Source organism: Protobothrops mucrosquamatus, unplaced genomic scaffold (assembly GCF_001527695.2).
Source record: "Protobothrops mucrosquamatus isolate PMUCROS unplaced genomic scaffold, P.Mucros_1.0 scaffold566, whole genome shotgun sequence".
Taxonomy (NCBI): Eukaryota; Metazoa; Chordata; class Lepidosauria; order Squamata; family Viperidae; genus Protobothrops; species Protobothrops mucrosquamatus.
In genome coordinates, this window is record NW_015386869.1 from 2,411 (window position 1) to 24,637 (window position 22,227).

General features: G+C 38.6%; 1 protein-coding gene across 1 annotated transcript in view; it reads left to right on the plus strand.

Moving 5' to 3' along the window:
- Positions 1-9,787: 9,787 nt before the first annotated feature.
- The window catches only part of GRK5 (G protein-coupled receptor kinase 5), a gene marked incomplete at its 5' end in the record, with an annotated part of 102,532 nt that continues 90,092 nt past the window's right edge, over positions 9,788-22,227 (plus strand). The window contains 2 exons of the mRNA XM_015817244.1: positions 9,788-9,981; positions 10,070-10,165. Of these exons, the coding sequence (XP_015672730.1) occupies positions 9,788-9,981; positions 10,070-10,165 (290 nt within the window). The remainder of the gene's footprint in view (positions 9,982-10,069; positions 10,166-22,227) is intronic.

A 22,227-nucleotide genomic window follows, 5' to 3' on the forward strand; every position in this document is an offset into this window, starting at 1 on the left:
ATACTGACCTCAGCTTGCTGAGGATGTGATATAAAAATTGTGAAACAAATGTAGTAAATGCTTTGGCCACAAAATGCTGTGAGAATGAATTAATGTATACATATGCAGTAGAGTAAGAAATGAATGGAACTGAACATAAGACAGGTGGTAAATGGATTTATACCACTATATTCTTTCTATTTATAAATCTTAATTTAGCCAATTAGCCTGGAATATTGGGGGGGGGGTCTTCTGAGAATTTTTTCCAAATAAGTGTGTTAATCTTGATGTTAATATCTGCTCAACTGGATGTCACTGGTTGAGGGGGAGATGTTTTGTCTTTTTGTTTCCTTTTTGGCTTTTTGACTGTTCCTTTTGAATGGTATGTAGATGTTGTTTATCTCTACGCGTCTGTTGAAGGCTGATTTGCAAAAGAATAATCAAAAAGCCAAAAAAGAAACAAAAAGACCCAAACACCTCCTCATTGGCAATCAATACCCAGACGAACAGAGAATAACAACAAGATTAACATTAGATCCACAGTCAAAAAAGCAAACACTACACCAATTAAGGAACAACCAACACAGACAAACAAGCTAACAGTAAACAACAGCCCAATCAAGAAGCCACCAAGACCATCCACACCAAAAATGACAGGGCAAGCCACTAGTATATAAAACGAGAGCAAACCCCACTCCCTTGGAGCACTGAGGATGTTACCTAGTTTGGTAATGAAATGTCTGCAAGAAAACAGTAAAGCTTAGAGAAACACCAACAGTTCAATCCTGCGCTACAAATATTTTCTTCTATCGCAATTTTAGTTGCTACCACCAAACTAAACATGTTGGACCTCATGCCATAGAAACTCAGGAATTTTGTTCTTTTGTCCATGCGTGGAATTGACAACACTAAAGCAGTTAAGATGAAGTTATGATTTTTAGAGGAATTACTTTCACAGGTATTGTTTTTCCTGCAGATGAAACAATGGAACCTGCCCATTATGATCACAGGTCATGATGATCCTTAAGTGAGATGCCCACATGATTGCTGACATTTGACAGACAAGTGATAGAAATCTTGGCTTCCGATGTCAGCGATGGTGTATCTGTGTAAGCACATCAAAGAAATTTCTAGGTATGGTGTGGGGGGCATTAAAACCTGTACCTGACAATACCCCAAGCCTATTTTAAAGCAAAATGTTTGGCTTCTGTTTCACATTAAAATAGGTGCAAAAGGCAGCAGTTAAGGCGTTTTGCTTTATCATTTTAATTTAATCTGTCTTTATACTCTTTGAAAATATTTATAAACATACATACTTTTATACATATTTGTCTCCTGTGCATATGCACACAGTCTTACATGACCATGTATCATCTTATTGTCAAATGGACTATCACTTTTTCTGTAAAAGTTAGTCATTTTCTGATTTCTCCAATTAAAATATTTAACAAATCCTTAATGTTTGTTTTTTAAAGAGTACAATTGATACAAACCATATCAGTCTCGCAATGGTCATTGGCTGATAGAATCTATTTATCATAAAATTCCAGGGCATTGGTTGTGACAGATGTTTCTAATGCTGTTAGCACAGATGTATATCAATATACAATGTACAATTTACAATGAGCATAATCAAGATAGAATTAGAGAAATGGTAACATGACAAAATTGTGTTCTAATGGAAAACTTGTTATTTTTTAAGTAACTTGGATTGCTTTAAGTTTCAGGAACGTTCTGTAAAAAAGTTTTCTCTGTAGATTATGTGTCTTTTTTCCTATTTTATTTTTTCCTAGTTTACAGTATTTTCTGTTAACAGAAATTTTATATATCATTTAACAGTTGAAAACTAAATTTGGGAGTTATTTTACAATAGTGTTCAGAACTTCTGGTACTTAAGAATCGTTTCTATGTTTATGGGACCTTTGTAATTAAAATTAAAAATTGACTTTAAAAAATTAGTAATCCTTATTTCCAGGATGCAAACCACAGTATAAGATGAGGTGATAATTAATAGTTACCAAAGTCACAAAAGGAACTAGGACAATTAACATGGTCACTTTCCCAGTCCTCAATTAACTTAACGTCAGCTTAAATCCTTGCCCAGAATTAAGGCAATGATTTTTTAATTCAAAAAAGGAAGAAATCTAGATAACCAGACAACAACTTTGTCTATGAAAGTTGTAGTTACTATTATTTAAACTATCTTGTCTAGAAATTTTACTGGGATTATTGATGGGGGGGGGGGGAAACTGAGGAGTTCAAATAATATTTTATATGTCACTAAAGAGTTAATGAAGTCTTGATATAGCTTTCAGTTTTGACTTGCATAATGGAATGCCTTTTGCTTTTATGGAATCAAAATATCATCCCTCATTTGCCTTAAGGGGTTAGGAACCTATCCACTTTATTTTCCAACTACAGACATTATCTTGTAAGTACATGGCATCATGGCTTGTGTGAACAACCTTAGAAAAGAGGAAACAGCCATTAATCAATGTTATTCATTGTATAATTAAATCCATGACCTTTGACTTCACATCATTAACTGCTGGGCTCAGGGAAAGATTGCACCACAACATCTGTTCATTGTCAATCTTCAAGCAGTTTTTATTTACAGAGGATCTTAGCCTTTATCTAGTGCCAGACAAATACTTACCCTTATAATGAGAACTACTATTATACTGCCAAGCTAATGCTGTTTTAACCTGAAGACCAGAGACTACAAACAATGGACCTTTGCATTTGCTGTTGTTTTTTTTATAAAAATAGCATATGTGACATGTGACATTGCCTAAAGAATGGATTTAGCCTTTACCTTGACCACCAAAAATACCATGCATATGCTGTATATTCCTGTTCTTCAACAGTATATCATCTAAATTATAGCCTTCATAGCTCCTGAATTTACTCCATGTTGACACCTAACACTTCATATTGATAGCAATGGTATGTGAAAGGAGTAATTTGGACTTAACATGATTGTACAGGCACCTTAAGAATGAAAAAATACAGCATAATGATTTACTTAATAATATCTGAAGTGTATATGGTTGCTAAGAGTCAACAACTAATTGATGGAACATAATCAATATGATGCCTTAGAACAGAAGTGGACTTTATTAGGCAGTGGCATATAACAAATGCACTTATGCACTATGCTGGAAACATTTCTTATTTTGTAAGAATGATTTGTGGTTTGGTAATTTACATGCAAATAGATTTTATAATGATGTGAGCTTTGTTCTAGCAATCTTCTGAATGTGTGGCGATCTAAAAGTGGGTCAAGAAATGTCAGAATACATTGTAAATCAGTTTGATCTATTGTCTGCTCCATTCTTCATGATTCACATAGAGCTCTTCAGAAGGGCATGTGTGCATGTTCAGATGAACGTACATGCCTACACTTGGGAATTCTGTTTAATGAAGATTTTTGATTGCTTGAAGGTTTATAAATCTACAGATTTCCACAGGAAATGTGCACCAGATTGAAGGGCCACAGTTGAGGACGGAGCTAATGTGTACGTCCATGCATATTGCTTTATTGCCACTTGTATTTTGGCTTTTTGCTCACATTCTCATTCTTAGCTATGACTTGTTCAGCCTGACATTTGAAAATGGGCAAAATCAGGTTCCTTACTCTTGCTGTAAAGCCACGAGTCCCATAAATCTTTACACTTAATTAGCTACTATAAACAACAGTCAGATTTGTTCAGCTATTCGAGGATTCACGTAATCTCAAATATCCATCTCTATCTACAACATAAGGCTCAAAATGAAGCAATAGAAATTGCATGTTAGATCCTCATAATGCTCTAAACCAGGAGTGTCAAATTCCCGGCCCATGAGCCGGTTGCGTCATGCTGAAATCGCACCCATCCCATTGCCAGCAATGGAAAAAAAAGTTGCGATACATCGCAACACGACATGTGACGTTGCGAGTTTGACACCCCTGCTGTAAACTATTGAGTATCAATGACTAACAACAGGACGCAAGAAGCTCTGTCCAAATGCTGAGCCTTTTATTTAGAACAGTGGTTCTCAACCTGTGGGTCGGGACCCCATTTGGGGTCGATCGACCATTTCACGGGGGTCGCCAAGCAAAGCTGTCCGCCATTTTTTTTTGTCCGCCATTTTTCCCCCTTTTCTGTCGGGTGCCTTACCTCCCTTGGGCTGGGCCAGCTGGTGGTCGGCCTGCTCCGTCTCTGCCGCTTGCCAGCTACACCTCGACCGGCGCAGGGGGCGGAACCACGCATGCACGGCGCTCCCGGGCAGGGAAAGTCCTCGACTTACGACCGGCTGCGTAGTCCTCGACTTACGACCGGTTTAGTCCTCGACTTACGACCAGTTTAGTCCTCGACTTACGACCAGTTTAGTCCTCGACTTACGACCGGTTTAGTCCTCGACTTACGACCGGTTGGGGTCGCGGCATTAAAAAGGTTGAGAACCACTGATTTAGAAGTTTAGGAACTGATCCTTGTAAGAGCCTAGATACACATATGTTCAACCAGAAAACTCCCAGATAACTAAATATCAAACCTGGTACATGTTGGGTGATGTTTTTTTCCGTTTTTGTTAACAAGACCAGTAGTGGAAATCCAGTGAGTTTCCTAGCATAAAAAGACACCAACCCAGTGAGGTTCAAGGAGAGTCTTCATCTGAACACTTCTGCAATCAGGAAAAACTCCTTTTAGCTTTTGGTTTGGCCATTTTACCTGTTCTTACCTGTTTTGGTGCATAATGTCCTTCATAGTCTCATGTTCTTACCCGCACGCACACGTACGTATACACACATATTCCTGTCATCATGCCTAATTGCGTTTGAAGCAAGCGAGGATAGCTTCAAGACAGAGGCTGAAAACTGGAAAGGTCAGCCAGATTAAAGCAGTTGATTGGAAACCTCAACATAAAGACGTCACAGGGAAAAGAGTGCTGCTATATTGCACTTGGATACAAGCAAATGAGTCATCAAGTGATGCTTTTCTTCTTGTAGGACATAGAACTGAAAGGGAGAAGCCATTGGCTGAACTGTACACCAATCATCGTTGTAACTAGGGAACGCTTCAGCCTTTTTTCTCCCTTAGAGCTTGGCAGAAGTGAATTTCTAAAAAAACCCAACATAGTTTGTGTTTGCCTGTGTGCAGAGTATTTTCTGCGCAGAGTATTTGTGTCTCACGGTAACAATTCTTTGCTTCATTCTGCTTCATTCATTTGTGCAATAATTACTTCACACTGGTTTTATTCTTCTTCATTTAATGTCTATAATTGTTATTTCATATTCTCCTTGATGCTGTAAGTAAAGGAATGTACAGATTGCCAAACTGGGATAAGGCTGTTTATTGCTTGATGCTGTAGTGATTTATCCAGCTCAGTAAATTCCCTAGGAATATTAGGAATTACAACTACAACCCCAATTATCTCCTGTTAATAAAAGTTAATATATTTACAAGACCCCAGATTAAGAAAGAAAAGCTACTCAAGTGGAATTTTTGGACTTGTAACTGAGGCATTTCCTCAAATATCTTTTTAATGTAATAAATTTGAATAAAAGTAAGAATCAAAAGAAGATAAAAGTTAAAATAATGTGGGGGTTGGTTTTTTTTTAAGGAAAAACGAGACCTGTATATATGTGTTTTGAAGGAGTTTTAGTTCTTTATCATGTTTGAAAAAAATCTGTATTGTTTGTTAAACTGTTCATACTATTTTTGGGGGGGTTTTAAGATACATTTTTAAGTGTTGCATGATAATTCAGAATATTTCTGGTATTTTACAACTTAAAGTTCTTTTAATAATAATAATAAGCCCTTTATTATCAAAGTATAACATGTATACAGTGAAATTGGCTGAGCTTCCCTCTGTGCCCCCCCCTCACCACAAACCCACGGTGACTACAAACCCCCAACTTATTTCACCCTGTGAACTAATTGCACATCACGCCAGCCTCACGAGTCTGTCATGCATGAAGTTATAAACCAGCTTGTGAGATTTGACTACTGGGCTATAGAGAAATTTAATAAAATAATTAAATTTTAATTATTAAATAAAATAATTAAAAAAATAATTAAATAAAATAACACCACCTGTGCGATGATGTTCGATGGGTCATGCCATGGTAAGCAAATTGGAAAAGGACAAGGCCGGGATTTTATCCTTTTTTCATTAAAAGGCTACAGACAAAAAGTGCAGAGATTGAGCTGAGAAACCAAAAAAAGATGTGATGTTGAAAAGAAAAATAATTTACAGGACAAATAAGATTAAAGATGTAAACACTCAATAGGTCAAATTTTAAAGAAGCAATTGAGAACAAATCTGAGTATGTCTTTCTTTAAGCATAAACCAGAAGTAGAATACGGTGCTAGAACTCTGCTTCATCCTAGATCAGGAGTGGGGAACTACGGCCCTGTTATGATGGCTGGCTCAGGAATTCTGGGAATTGAAGTCCACAAGTTATAAAAGGGCCGTAGTTCCCCACCTCTGTCCTAGATAGTGGAGTAGTAACTGTGGCCCAGAAAACCTTTATCTAGCTCAGTGGTTCTCAACCTTTTTAATGTCGCGACCCCAACCGGTCGTAAGTCGAGGACTAAACCAGTCATAATCGAGGACTAAACCGGTCGTAAGTCGAGGACTACCCAACCGGTCGTAAGTCGAGGACTTTCCCTGCCCGGGAGAACCGCACATGTGTGGTTCCGCCCCCTGCACTGGCCGAGGCATAGCTGGCAAGCGGCAGAGATGGAGCAGGCCGACCACCAGCTGGCCCAGCCCAAGGGAGGTAAGGCACCCGCCGGAAAAGGGAAAAAAAATGGCGGACAAAAAAAATGGCGGACAGCCTTGCTTGGCGACCCACGTGAAATGGTCGATAGACCCCAAATGGGGTCCCGACCCACAGGTTGAGAACCACTGATCTAGCTGTCTATATACCAGGTACAATTAAACTTTAAATGATGAACAGCAACCCTCACGTGGTGCATAATGTTGGAGCCAGACTTTTGGTTGGGCGCACAGGTTATTATTACTATCAAAGTGTTATTTACCTTTAATTCTTCCACAGAAATATATCAATTTAGTCCTCTCCTGTGAATTTATTTATGTTTGAAGGCAAGCGGAAGTGGCTTTTGCTTACAGGTTGCAGATAGGCAGATGTGGGTTTTCTCTCCGGTAGTTCCTCTTGGGTGAGAAATTCTACTCCAAGTATTTGGATAAGATATTTGGTTGAGATTCCATCTGCCCTGAAAATCTTCTGTTTCCTTTAGCAATAATTTAAATTTGGCATTGCTTCAAGGATAAACAACCATTTGTTCTTTTTGAAAGCTTAACATCCACTGGACAGACTACTGAAGAAAGAATGTGTCATCTAAGTTGATGGGATTCCCCCCTCGCTGGCTGAGGAATTCTGGGAAATGAAGTCCACAAGTCATAAAAGGGCCAAGTTTGAAGGACCCCTGTTGTAGGATATAGTCAAAAATATCTCCTACACTACAGCTTGCTTATGCTTGTATCTCAGAGGTAGGGAACAATAGCCCATTTTTTACTTGTGGACTTCAACTCCCAGAATTCCTGAGCCAGCAACCTCTCTTCCATCTAAAAGGGTAAGAAAGGTAAGAAACCATACTGCTGCTTTTCAGCAACTATGATGGGACGGGCAGCGCCAGGGCCTCAAATTAAGCATCCAAACCTATCGGGCGGCAACTAAGTTGTTTTCTTTTTTTAATTTTCTTTTTTGCTGTTTGCTATCATTTTACTTCTAATCTCTTGGTTTTCGTTACATGGACCTTTTTTTCTTACTTTACCTATTGATCTATTCAGTTTTGTTAATGGTTTTGTGAATATTCATTCCATGGGGGCGGGGTAGGTGGGTAGAGAACAAGCCTAATTACAATACCTAGTATTTATCCCTTGCAACAAAATTGTATTCAATCATGCAAGTGGATCTACTCTTGGTGGAGTTGTACAGCCAAAGGTCCAAGCAGATTCATGCTCTCCTTCAGTTTGCATTGTAATGGAATATTCACTAGTCTTTCTCTATTTTTCTACATTGTCCTCCAGCCAATCTCCATTACTAATTAGCAGGGCTTTTTTTCTTCATAGAACGCCCAGAACGGAGTTCCGGCACCTTTTTTGGATGGAACCTTGTAGGGTAGGCAAGGCGGGTTGTATGATGTGTGTGAGTTCTGGCACCTCTTTTTTTTTTTTTTTAGAAAAAAAGCACTGCTAATTAGGAGTCTATTGTAAACTATGGAGCAAAAAACTTTGATATCTTAAAGAAAAAAAATCTGGGAGTTCCAGACGTGCTAACATTTCTAGAACATGAATGCTGATTTTGTCAATATATTAACTGACATTGAGCACCGCGTGTCAAAGAAGCACAAAGCAAAAAGGAGAAAACAAATCACCATTTGTTAAAAACAGACTATAGTCGTGCTGACTGAGAAACTTAACTGCTTCTTCCTGGTACCAATAAAGATTTTTATCAGGACATGTTGCTGTTGAGCATATGAGTGATTTTTGCTGAATTCAAGCTGGGGGCTGACAAATATGTTAATTCTGGCATTTTAAACTTTAATAGTATATTGTGAATATACACACAAAATCATGCAGTAATGAAATAGCTGCCATAGTGCTTGGTGTTAATCCCCAAAAGTCATGTTAGAAGAAAGGCACTCAAGTTAAATTGTTCCACCACCACCCAACTCCTTTCAATTCCCCTGGAATGTGGTCTATTTATCTTAACTTTATCTTAACTTTTTTTTTATAGGAGTCCTTGATATTCTCTGAGCTTGATTGTTTGCTTGTAGGTGTTTCATTACCCAATTTGATAACATCATTGGTACTTTTGAGTGTGGGCTTTGCTCCCTTTTATATTTATGTAGCTTGCCCTGCCAGTATTGGTTGGGATGTGGTTTTATCATTTGTAATTAGGGTATTGTTTTCTGCTTGGTTATTTGTCTCATGTTAATTCCTGTTTATCTGTGTGTTAGCTGCTAGAGAGTATATGTTACAGTATTCTTACTTTTTTATAGACTCCTTTGAATGGTGTGTAAATGTGGTTTTTCTCTATTTCTCTATTGATGGCTGATTTGTCTGAATACGAAGCTTTCAAGAATTGGATTTAGCTTGGTCTACGTCTACAATGCTCACAGTTTCCCAATTATAACTATGGTTGAATCGGTCCATGTGTTGTGAAATTAAAGGGCTTTCTTTGTGTTTTCTGATTGCTAACTGATATTCATAGATTGCTCTGCTTTTGTTTTCAAATATGCATTAATTCTAATACTGAACTGCTTCCAGTCACCAGTTATATTTCCCAAGAATGCTTATATAAACTCTAGGTGAGATGCAAAGGAGTCCTGTGGAAAAGATGATGCTAGAGACTGGCTTTGCCAGATGCCATTGCTTTGGGCACAAGGGACTTAGTGGCAGGCAGGCATATTAATCTCAATAGTCTGTATGATGCCTATAGGAGCTGATGAAATTTAGAAATGATACTGAAATTAAACAAGGTACAAAGTTTGTGTTACTGCTGCTTATCATTGCTCAGACTAATTGGCTATATAAAACCAAGTTTTTGAAGCTGTAGATAAGCAGAAACAGGCCTCTAGAATTGGTTGACAATTATGCAGCCCAGTCTGTCCTTTGGTACCAATGTTGTATAAGGGGATTTATCAGGGAAGAGATTCATCGTTGTTCAATAGAGAAGACTTTGGATGATGCTCCCAGTTTGACTGGCAAATAGATGTACACACACACACAGAGAGAGAGAGAGAGGGGGGGGGGAAAGCAGTTTTTCTGCATATGTCTGTTTCCTGTTACACAGATGGCTGTTTGTGCAGCAACTGGCCATTCTGCTTATTTTTGGATCAAGAGGAGGAAGTGTTTACAGTTGCCCAGTAACTGTTGCACATCTTTATAACCAGAGTCCTACAAATCCCCATCAGTCAGTTTATGATATTGAAAACAATGGCTATTGTAAAACACGCACATGCATGAATGTACCAAACAACAGCTGGAGTGTGTGTTTTTGGAGAGAGGCAAGGTATAAGGAAAATGAGAATTGACTATAACAAACTTAATAACAGAATCTTTTCTTCTCCTGCAGGAGGTGGAGGAAAGCGCAAAGGTAAAAGCAAAAAATGGAAGGAAATCCTGAAGTTTCCTCATATTAGCCAGTGTGAAGATCTTCGAAGAACAATAGGTACAAACTTACTTTTTTGCCTTTCTCCTCCAAATATTTGGTTTGAGAGCCTTTCTTATAACAAAGTAAAATAGCTTTACTTTTTTAATATAGGAAATGTTTTACTAAATCAGGGCAAATCTATAGCCTTCAAAATATTAAATATATTGAATATCGTTACTCTAAGTAATAATCCAAAAATACTAGGTGATGTATTGTTAGGTACAGTATATGCAAAATCTCCTGCTTCTGGTTTGGAGGATTAACTTCCAGAAAACTACTGCATCATTCCCAGATTGAATGGATTATCATGGTCTGGGAGAGTTCCTGAAATAGTAGATTTTGTACAAATCTATTATTTGTATTGTCACATTTTTATTTATATGGTACTCTTTCAAAGAAATCTGTGCATTAAGGACAACAGCAGATGGCCTGGGCTAATAAGGTTTGCCATTCATACATATAGTCAAGGCCATGGTTTTCCCAGCTGCATGTATGGATGTGAAAGTTGGACCATACGAAAGGCTGAGAGACAAAGAATTGAGGCCTTTGAACTATGGTGCTGGAGAAGACTCCTGCGAGTCCCTTGGACTGCAAGGCGTTCAAACTGGTCAGTCCTAGAAGAGATCAACCCCGACTGCTCTTTAGAAGGCCAGATCCTGAAGTTGAAACTCAAACACTTTGGCCACCTAATGAGAAGGAAGGACTCACTGGAGAAGGGCCTAATGCTGGGAAAGATTGAGTGCAATAGAAGAAGGGGATGACAGAGAATGAGGTGGCTGGATGGAGTCACTGAAGCTGTAGGCGTGAACTTAAATGGACTCCAGAAGATGGTAGAGGACAGGAAGACCTGGAGGAACGTTGTCCATGGGGTCGCGATGGGTCGGACACGACTTCGCAATTAACAACAACAACAGCAGCAGCAGCAACATTCATACAGACATTGTTGAGCCAGCACACATGTATGTGTTGGTGTGTGCAAGTTGCTGCAAGAAAAAAGTGTCCACAGAAGAACAATTTTTTTCTGGAATTTTAGATGAAACAGAACAGTCTGTCTCTGAACTGAATGCTTTCTCAGCAGTTGGGTTTCTACTTCCATTTACACATATATCACTGAAATTTTGGACTGTAAGATTATCTATCTACATTGTTATTTGGAATAGATGTCACAGTGCATGGGGTGTTTGAACAGTAAGATCGCTACCAACATCAAACTGCTTTTATCGACTTTAAAAAGTAGGCATGTGCTTTTTGGCATATCTTGCCAAGTCCAGAGAGAAGCTTCCTTCCCCGCTAAAGGGAGGGAAATAGTAGTCAGGGGTGTCCACTGTTAACCTCTACTCCCATAGCTACCGTAGGAGTCAGATGCCCTGCAGTTTTTGTCACACACAGTTAGGCTTTAATAGAAATCTGTTGAATATGGAAGAAGAAAAAATATTTCTAAAATATGGCAGACAAGAACCAGATGGACATTCCAGCCTTATCTCCTAAGTGACCAACCAGTTAAGGAGTTTGTGAAAAAGAGGATCAAATCACTCCCAGAGACTCTGCCTTAATGTTCTCTGTAATACATGGGAAATAGACTCTGATATTCTGTAACTCCTATTTCCTTACATTAAATCTTTTTACTGAGACTTATGTATGAATCTCATACATAATGTATCTCATTTCTTGTCATCTACTGCTGTTTGGGCGTTGACCAAGAAAAGGCTAAGAAGAGCAGAAATGTTCGCCACTTTCATTGGGCTGGCAATCAGCAAGCCCATATGGTCCCAGTTTGAACCACTGCTTTCTACTTCAGCTGAAGCCTATTGCCTTGTAAAAGGTCTCTCTGGAGATGTAGAGAAGTGGTTGCAAATCTGTGCTGACCATGATTCTCTATGTCTTCTGCTATGATTGATTGATGATGGGGTACAATTGGGAACAATATTTTAATCCTTTTAAGAAACCCTCCATCAGCATGAGAATACAAGAAGGTCCATCCTCAATCTAAGAGCTCTAATTGAGAGGGGACCCAAAAGAATATGAGAAATGTTGGAATGTGGCTATGATGCCGCTTAAGAAGGGGGTACCAGAAATCCTGGTGGGATGCTCCAAACTGGGAATATGGGAGACCATTGGGGGAGATAAACAGAATAAGGAATCAATTTCCAGTATGATAGGCAGAGAGAAATATAGCAGGATTATATTTCAGTAGCAATTCCAGGAAAATGGGGATCAGCAATTTGGTTCCTTTCTTCCAGCCCGGCAATCTTGTTTGCAGGTCATGGATCACATCTTCACCATAAGCAGCATAAGCAACACAAGCGTCTTTTCTTTTGGGTCATTCATACTTGGAACTTTCTGCATCCAGAAGTTTACTCGGCGCTCTCCTCACATGGCATTTTGAAAAGCAGTCAAAATTGCCCTTCTACCAAGTTTTTAAATCCAACTAATTGCTTAGATGTCCATCTTGGGGGATAGGTTTGGACTGCATACATTGTTTGCATTGTTTCATATGTTTTATTCTGCTGTATTTCACTCATATACTTATTTATATAAATAAGCCTACAGATTGCCACCAACGCCAGTCCTCCCTTGCTTTATTTCTGATCACTGATGAAAGGGTGGAGTTTATAGAAAATCTAAATATTGGAACAGTTACTATGCACTAATGGCTGGCATTACTCCAAATAGTTTACCAAGAAATATAATCATTTATATAGTGATATCCATAATGAGTTGGACTAAGATTTAGATATGCCATTAAACACTTGAAATATGACTGCAGTTCCAGTTAATACATCCAGAGATGTATTTAAAATAAGGTCAGAAAGATGATTGAAGCTTTTTACAACTAATTGCTCTTCTGGATAGAATAAATTAGAATTTATTTTAGATTTGGTGGGACACACACACACACAAACAAACACATGTAGAAAACACAACGTAGCAAGAAAGTAATAGACAAAAGATGTTAAAGACATGAGATGTGCAGAAACTGTAGCCATATCTAGTTTACAGCAACAGCATTCAGACCACCTTTCTAATACTTGAAAACTGCTTCTATCTTTTCCATAAGTCACTTCATGTTTCTTCGTTTGTTTTTAATTTATCACTGTCTTCTTTTTTGAGAATCTCAGCAGTTCCATCAAGTCAGAACATTCTTGGTCTTCCCGGAAAGGGGAATTTATCCATTCACTCCTTCATTATTTGTTTTGCATTTGCTTTCCATTCATTGTCTCCACTTGATAAATTACCTCAGAGTTGTTCTTGGTCAGGTCACTATTTTTATCACTGAGAAAATAATTTCCATTAGCACAGTTATGATTAGTAATCATGCATAAATATCCTCACTTTTATTAATTGAAATAAAACAGTAAACAAAACCCTGCTTTGATGTTTATAGTTATTTCCTGTGAAACATTCAGAAAGAACTATGGCCTACATTAAACAGGAAAATTTCTACCTGTTATTGAAAGACATCTTGAATTAGCGGAAATCAAGTTCTTGTGGTTGGTTTCTGAGTATGTTAACACCATGAACATAGAAGGAAATCTAAATTGAATGTCAATGAGATGATCAAAGACAATTCTAATCTCGTCTCTAAATATGTCTGACTGTGTTGTTACCACTATGGGATGGGAGTGGGGTTGGGGGGGGGATTAAGTTTGGATTTTTAACTGTGGATATTTTATGTTGTACATTGCCCAGAGTTACCATGTGTGAGTTGGGTGGCTATATAAATCTGTTTAATAAATAAATAAATTCCATGGCATTAAAAGAAAAGAAAATCCTCTCTGGCTGTCATAAAAATTATCTTTTATTTAGAGTCAGTTCTTGGCTAGTACCATTGACTAATACTGTAGTGCAGGGGTGGGGAACAATGGCCCTTTTATGACTTGTGGACTTCAACTCCCAGAATGCTGTTTTGGGAATTCTGGAAGTTGAAGACCACAAATCATAAAGGGGCCATCATTCCCCACCTTTGCTGTAGTGGAAATAGGTTTATGTACTTATGTCTATAGTCTGCTTCTTTCATTGCATTCCCTCCTCCCATCCAATAAAAGCACTTGTATCATCTTGAAGCAGTTTTGGTGTATGCAAAGTCTTCTAATCCTTGATGTTTGTGGGAAGCTCTGATTGCCTATCTTTATATCCTTCAGAATGGGAGCAGACTTTCTGCAGCTATCCTGAGAAGGCTTTGAGAAAACAAGGCATCTTTTCAGCCACATTCCAGAATTTTGTATCTTGTTTTGTATTTTGTTTTGACTTGGTGATCTCACTCCAAAAGCAGCATTGCTGGCTTTGCTCACATCTTAAGCATTTTAAACTGGGAAATAATGGACAGATTTATAATTCACAACTTTCACTGAGAAAAGTCTGTATGTCATAAGAATTGGCACCTGATTAACAACCTCTAGTCAGAGGTGTAAGGCAGGGGTTGGGAACAATGGCCCCTTTATGACTTGTGGACTTCAACTTCTCAGAATTCCTGAACCAGCATGACTGGCTCAGGAATTCTGGGAGTTGAAGTCCACGAGTCATGAAAGGGGCAAGGGGCATCGTTCCCCACCCCTGGTGTAAGGCATTCACTTTGAAAGATGTTTATATGTGGGAGTGGGCTGTAAGAAATAAAATAAACATTGATTTTATCACAGGCAGAAGTAACGCATAAATAAATAATATAGTTTTATCTCTCACAAGTTATAGCTTCCCACCCCATCAGAAACAATCACCTTTTTCTTAGAAATCACACTTGGAACAAAAGAAATAGTTCACCAGTTCGCCAGTCTTTGCAATTCTAGCAAAAGTTAAATATCTATGTTACTGAATAGCAGTTTCTATGCTACTTGAAGCAGGGTTTAGTTATCACTGAATGTTGTTATTTAGCTATTCTTGGATCTCTTCCCTTAAAATCTTGGAATCTGAAATATATTTTCTTTGAGTGCTGTCCTAGAGTTGGATGATATGTGCTGTATTTTCTGCCATTGAAGATTTGGATGGGCTGCAATGGAAGCAATCAAGAAGATGGAAATGTACTTTCCCCCCCCCCTCTCACCCCACCACCGAAAATATGCAGAAAACTTAGTTAAGAAAACCTGAAACTGAAAAAAAGGAGGATTCCTGAACTTGACAGCTTTCGGGACTTTTTGGGGTCACAGGGGAAATTAGTCCAAATGATTTCAGTCCACATTCTTTTAATATAATTTATTTCACAAAACTTAATCCATGGAGGACTATCTGGGCAGCAGCAAACTAGAAGAAAAGCAAACAAATTGTTGCTCTTTCAAAAGGATGGGCAAATCTCCCACACGACATAGAATTAGATCATCCGTGTTTGACATGTTTGTGCAATCAAAGCCCAGCACTACTACTACTGAGTTACATACTTCGTTTCATTTGTGTTTGAAACTCAAAACTTTCTGCAGTGAATTCCCAGTCACGTGTCATTTAAATATAATTATGTCTGCTGAATTTGTTCCAAAATGTATTACAAAAACATTCTTTTAAGACAGAGTTTTGTTTATTTATTTGTTTTCTTGCTACTATTAGTTTGGTTTATTCACCAGTGCAAAACAAATAACATAGCAATCATTCCAACTTAAAAGTAGAAAAAGTAAAATATTGTAAATACATATACATATACAATAGTTTGTATAAAGTATAAAGCCAAGAAAAAATCCTATAAGACATGTTACAAAGTCTGAATGCTACAAATAGTTAAGTTAAATAATTAAATAGTTAAATACGTAAGAAATAATTGAAAACTATAACCCACTATAATAGTTTATCCTGACTTGTGAACTTAATACTTTTTGTAGTCCTACTAGGATTTGATTTGAGATAAGTGCAATCATAATCCAAACAACTCAAAAGAAATATAATAGCAAGGTGAAGCATAATGACACCGAGTGATCTGTGTTTATTTAAGGGGAGAAAAAAAAAGAAAGGATTATGAGATATGTTGATTAATGATAATCTAGACAAAGCTCTGTACTGTGCTCAGTTGTAGCCCAGATACAGAACCAGCCTACACAATATTTATTATTGAAAAAGATAGAAAGTTGGCAATTGGGTACTTCAGGGTCTACCTCAATCTTATTGGGTAATACAACCATTAACATTATTTCATATTATCTTTCAGATGAGAAGGCTGTATGTTTGTACACTGTGCTCAGGCAGAATGCTTTTAGCAAATAATTAATTGAGCTGTCATTCAATTAAGTTCTAAAGATATGTTCGTATCTCTTATTTTATTCAGAAAATTATGAAAGACCTGCTTGTTTTTCCAGACTTGGGGACAGGGTAATTGTGCCAGCTTCTTTTTGTTCTGCTTCATTTTGTTTTACTTTGATGTGATTTGTATTTATATTTTGCTGTTCTGGTCTGTTGTATTCTTTTTAGATGTTGATGTTAATTGTAAGCAACCCAGAGTAATTTGGGAGTCAGGTGGCCTAATAAATAATTTATTAAATAAATAATAAAGGTCAACTTAACTAAATAAACGATGACCAACTTACAAATAGCAGAGGCAAAAATAAAAGTATGGTGTCCATATGTATCTTTCTGCTATTAACAGTAGCTTCTTCAGAAAAGATTTGCACTGGGAGATCTTTCAGGCCCGCTAAGTAGATCACAAGAAGACTAGAACGATACTTTATTAAGACAGACTATACTAGGGGTGTCAAATTGCTGGTCTGCGGGCTGGATTCGTCATGGCAAAACCGCGCTCACCCCATTGCCGGCAATGGAAAAAAGTCACGATATGTTGTGGCATGTCACGTGACGTTGCGAGTTTGACACCCCTGGACTATACTAACAGAATCTTAATTGTGCTCAACTACCCTCCTTCTTATACCTGTGACTTAGGAGAAATCTATATAAGCCAGGATTTCCCAGGTTTCAGCCCTTTTTACTAAGCAGTGTGTCAAGTGTCTGAGTAACGAAACACTTAAAAGGACTTTCAGGCATGTTTTCTCCTAAAAGCATTTATTAAGGTTACAATACGTCAGCACAGCATGGTGGAATGCTTAGGTCTGCTTCTCTTCCGTTACGCATAACATTCCAAACATTTTCCACTCCCTTATTGTAGGATCATGGTTCACATCTTCCAATCAACTTGGAAGATGTGATTTACTTCCGGTTTCTTTCTCCCGGGCTATCCTTATGCTCCTCCCTCTTTCCCAGTTGCTGGTTTAACTATATATATACCAGACAGTTCTGCACATTGTCAAAGCAAGAATATACAGTATTTGCAGCATTGACACAGTGGTTCTTGCATATTTGTTCCATTTATCTCTTACTCTCTACAGAATCTATTTTGCTATCTCTTCAGACTGTGTCCCTTTATTGCCGTTCTGCAGGAAGTCCTATGATCCATGAGGTGGTCCTAATAATTATTTGGGTAACATAAAAATAGCAGTGATTAGAAAAATGTCTAGGGAGATTCTCAGTTATCCAGGTCATGGTTGTCCCAAAGGTGCTTTTTCAAAAGGCAACTGGACTTTGTTTTTCCTAAAACAAAGGAAAAACAAAGTCCAGTTGCTTTTTGAAAAAGCACCTTGGGGACAATGATTATAAAGTTGTTTTTTCCATTTGGGGCAATTTAGATTTCTTGATGAAAATATTATCCAGTTCTAGAGGGCTTGCTCACATTGTGTGGGACGTAGTGAGGAGGGAGGTGGTACATTCCAGAGGAGTAAGAGGCAACTCAGCCCAGATATTATGTGTGAGGGAATGAAGGCAGCACCACCCTAATAAGTTCACAGAGTATATTATAGATGGAGATAGTAGAGTCCTCAGTCTGGCACGATTTTGTCTATACTGGTAGGTATCAAGCAATAAAAACGTCACCTTGGAAGAATTGCCACATTTCATTCTTGGATTTGGGCCTGACATTGGCTTAGAGCAGGGGTGTCAAACTGCTGGCCCACAGGCTGGATGCATCACACAAAACTCACCCCATTGCCGGCAATGGGAAAAAAGTTGTGATATATTGCAACACGTCACGTGACATCGTGAGTTTGACACCCGTGACTTAGAGTGTCATGATTCCGACAGACAGAGACGAATAAAGCAGAGGCTTGCAAATTCCTCAAAGAACATGAGGAGGAGCAATAGATGACCTTGGTTCCCATGGGACAGCTGATTGTTTTGACTAACAAAGCACCTGGGCAAGCTCCGTTCCATGTGGCAACCTCAAATGAGGGGAAAAAATGGCTGCAGCCAGGCTCATTTTCAGAGTTGACATAGAGATTATTTTATTTTGTGTAATTATACCTCTACTCAGTTATGTATTGAGTCCTGACCCTGGCTTTCTTTTCTGGTAGTACCACAAGATCTTGAATCACTTAATAGTCATTGGGCTGCAAAGACTTTCTTCTTTGTGGCCTGTTTATTTCTGTCCATCTCCGGTCCTGCAGATGTTGAATCATAACCTGGTAAGTAATAATGTTTTTTTTCTTCCGTTCAATTGTGTCCAATTTTCAGAAATTGTCTGAACATGTCCTTGCAGTTTTCTTGGCAAAGTTTTTAGAAGTGGCTTACTATTGCTTCCTTCCTAGGACTGAAAGAAAGTTGGCTTTATACCTAAAGCGGGGGACTAGAACTCATGATCTTCTGGTTTCTAGCTTGATGTTTTAACTGCTGCACCAAACTGGCTCTCAGTAATGTAATAAAGTGGCATAAATATATCATTATACAACTCAAGGGTTCTCTCTGGCATACATTTTGTGACATGTATCCAAGTGCTTCTGTTAGCTGAAATTGGGGCAGAAAATTACTTTTATAAATGTTGTTATTTAGTTTTATTTGCTGGGGCTCATCTAGCAAGACTGAGTAGTTAATACTTCCTTCATATGGTCAACTACAATTTCAACTATTATTATTTTTTCCTCCCCCCCTTCCCCACCAGTGCAAATCATGGGTAACCAACAGAAAGACACTAAAAATAACATGCATACAAATACCATAAAAATAGTAAACAAAATAAAAGTATCACATTGCTTATGTGGGTTCACCCTGGCTGAGGGCCTGCTGGAAGAGTCAGATTTTTCAAGCTTTTCCAAAAGACAGGAGAGTCAGGGCTGAGTCAACCTTGGTGGAGACACTATATCAGTGATGGCGAACCTTTTAGAGACCGAGTGCCCAAAAACTGGCCCCGCCCCCACTCCACCCCCTGCCCCACCCTGCCCCCACCTCACCTGCCCACAGGCCCACTCACCGCCTCCAGGGCCCACTGCAGATCGCCCAGCAGCACCATGGCGGCCATGCCCTCTGCCCGCACCCCGCAGCATCAACTGTGCATGATGGTATGTGAGGGCAGAGTCTTGTCTACGCTGCCTGGGTGCCATGTCCTTGGCTGTGCTGCTCCGCGTGGGCCATGCTCGGGGGCGACTCTCCTCTAGGGGGGCTGCTGGTGAGAAGGGGGTCACAGGGGGAGGCAAGGCTGGGGCAACGGCACGTGTGCCCACAGAGAGGGCTCTGAGTGCCGCTTCTGGCACCCGTGCCATAGGTTCGCCACCACTGCACTATATACTTGCCACTTGGAGATGCATATACAAATCCTTTTACTTTCTATGCACGTCATTGGAGGCCACAGCTGTGTGCAAGCACACAGTCCCCTCTGCACACCCCCTATAAACCTTTCCCGTCACACAAATAATAATGTAAACAAAAAAAACTCTAGGGGTCAGTAAAGTGTGCTGCCTTTGGACCCTTTGGTCAAATGAACCTTTTGACATTTGGCCAAACCAAATGTCGTCCTCCACCACTAATAAAATATCTTTGTGCTTTTCCACCATCCACAGTTCTCCCCCCCCCTCAGCAGATTCTGATCTAATCAACCTTGAACAAGATACAAATGGATACAAGAAGCTTCACAAATTCCTTGGTGGAGCTCTTCCTGTTACAAAGTCAGCTTAATAAGTCAACGAAATGTTTAACTGTATACCAGAATTAGACACCAAAACATGCAATGACTTTTATTCCTGTTTTATGCATTTCAGTTCCTAGTATTACAATTTCTTTCTCTCTGTCTTGATTATCTCATTTCTGGATTTTTCTGCTTTTATGTGTCATTATACCTTGGCTTGGAAAAGACCACACCTAGAGGAGAGTTCCTAATCCCATTCCCATTAAAGCCAATGTGGTATTGAGGTTTTTCTATTTCATATAATTAAGGGGTTGGTTGCCAATTTAATTTGCCAAATGACTTCACAAATTTCTCTTCAAAGGACAAAAAATCCCATAAGTTAAAGTTTAAAAATCTAAAATAATTTATACTATATGATTCAATAATGCATTTACTAGTGAGGGGTTTTTTTAACTGTGAGAAGAATTGCACACCATTTAAAATAAAAATAGCATATTGCAAGATGTATTACTTAAATCTAAACAATTTCTGGATGTCTACAATAGCTGGAAGTTGTACACTCAAACATTGATTACAAATACACTTGGAGTTTTGGTAAGTTACTATTATGGAACATTGAAAAGAAAGCTTCATGTCAAGGGTTTTGGGGTGGAGCTTTAATTAGAAATACATTCCTGAAATGGACATATTTAGAGATTATCAGCAAGTTAACTGACAAAAAGAACTGGAAGCAAGCTATGTCTTGAGGTTATTCTTTGTTTTTGCATTTGAACTACTAGATGCTTCCAGATGGAGACATGCAGTGCTTCAGTCAAAAAACACTGCGCTATTTTGATTCTTTTCATAGTAACAAAACAAATGGAAGAAGCAGTAGAAAAAAATGAGAGAATGGGGACTACAATATGGAAATACCTGAATCCTTGTTATTATTATCAGACTGAAACCCCACATTTCCTTCAGGACACAAAGCAGTGTCCAAAACATTCCCTCCTTCCATTTTCCCTCACCACAACAGCTATGCAAGTCAGTTTAGACTGAGAGAAATAATTGCCCCAAAATCAGTTTTCATGGCCAAGGCCATGGAAGACCACAACCTTCTCCAACACATTAACCAAAGAAAAAAGAGAGGTCAAACAGGCCATCTATGTTAAAATTGAACATCCCTCTCTCAACAGAGGGGGGGGGGAATGCAACACCACCTATATCCTGTCTCCAACACAGTTCCTTCAGCAGTCTCGAGAAGGCTCCACACCCATTTGCACTCTGATTTAGGTGATCTTGAGGATACAGATAAATCCCCAAGGGGCTCAACAACTCTCAGAGAGCTAATGACTGACCTTCAAACTGCTAACAACTAGATGACTGCAAAGGGAATAGACTCCTCCCATTCCCCACCATTCAGTCAGAACTGAAGATGCTTCTTGGATGAAAAGTGAGATGTTTTCAAAAGAAAAAAACCAAGGAAGTCCAATTGCTTTTTGAAAAGCATCTTTGGAACAACCGTGACCTGGATGATTGAGAATTTCCATAGACATTTAACCACTGTGCCACCCTGGGCTCTCTCGTAAGATTCTGGGAATGTGATGTGATTGGCCAAGAAACACCTTGGCTGAAAATATTTCTTATTTGCACATAATGAATTTTGCATCAGTGCATATATCATAAATGCCAAAGGGAACTTTTTCCTTCTTGGCAATGGTTTAGGAGTATTTACTTGCCAGCGTTTTCAGCATATTGTCTACTAAACTTTTATACATTTTTTAAAATACATTTTAGTGCATATCTCACTTCCCAGCAATGGTCCCAAACTAGTTTTACAAAACTGCAAACTGGATATGATGCAACTGAGCCATTATAGGATCTTAGTTGGAAAACAGACTGAAAATTAATTTCAGTGGGGAAACCAAATCTTCCTAGATTTACAGAATAATTGAAAAAAATCTATAAAATTGAATAAGCCTTTTAGTGTACAGAGCCATCACATAGGATGCAGCATTTTCGAATAGACAAATGCAGAGATAGCCTTGAAAAAGAATAATAAAGACAACTCACTCCTGAGAAAGGAGGGAATACGAGGAAAAGACTTAATCACCATCACAACCACCTCTTCTCTCCTGTCCTGTCCTGTCCTGTTCTGTTTGATATAAAAGAGAGCAGACAGAAATGCCAGCAGACTTTCGGGATTCTTTTTATTATACCCTATGACAGTAAAGAATTCCTGTAATCC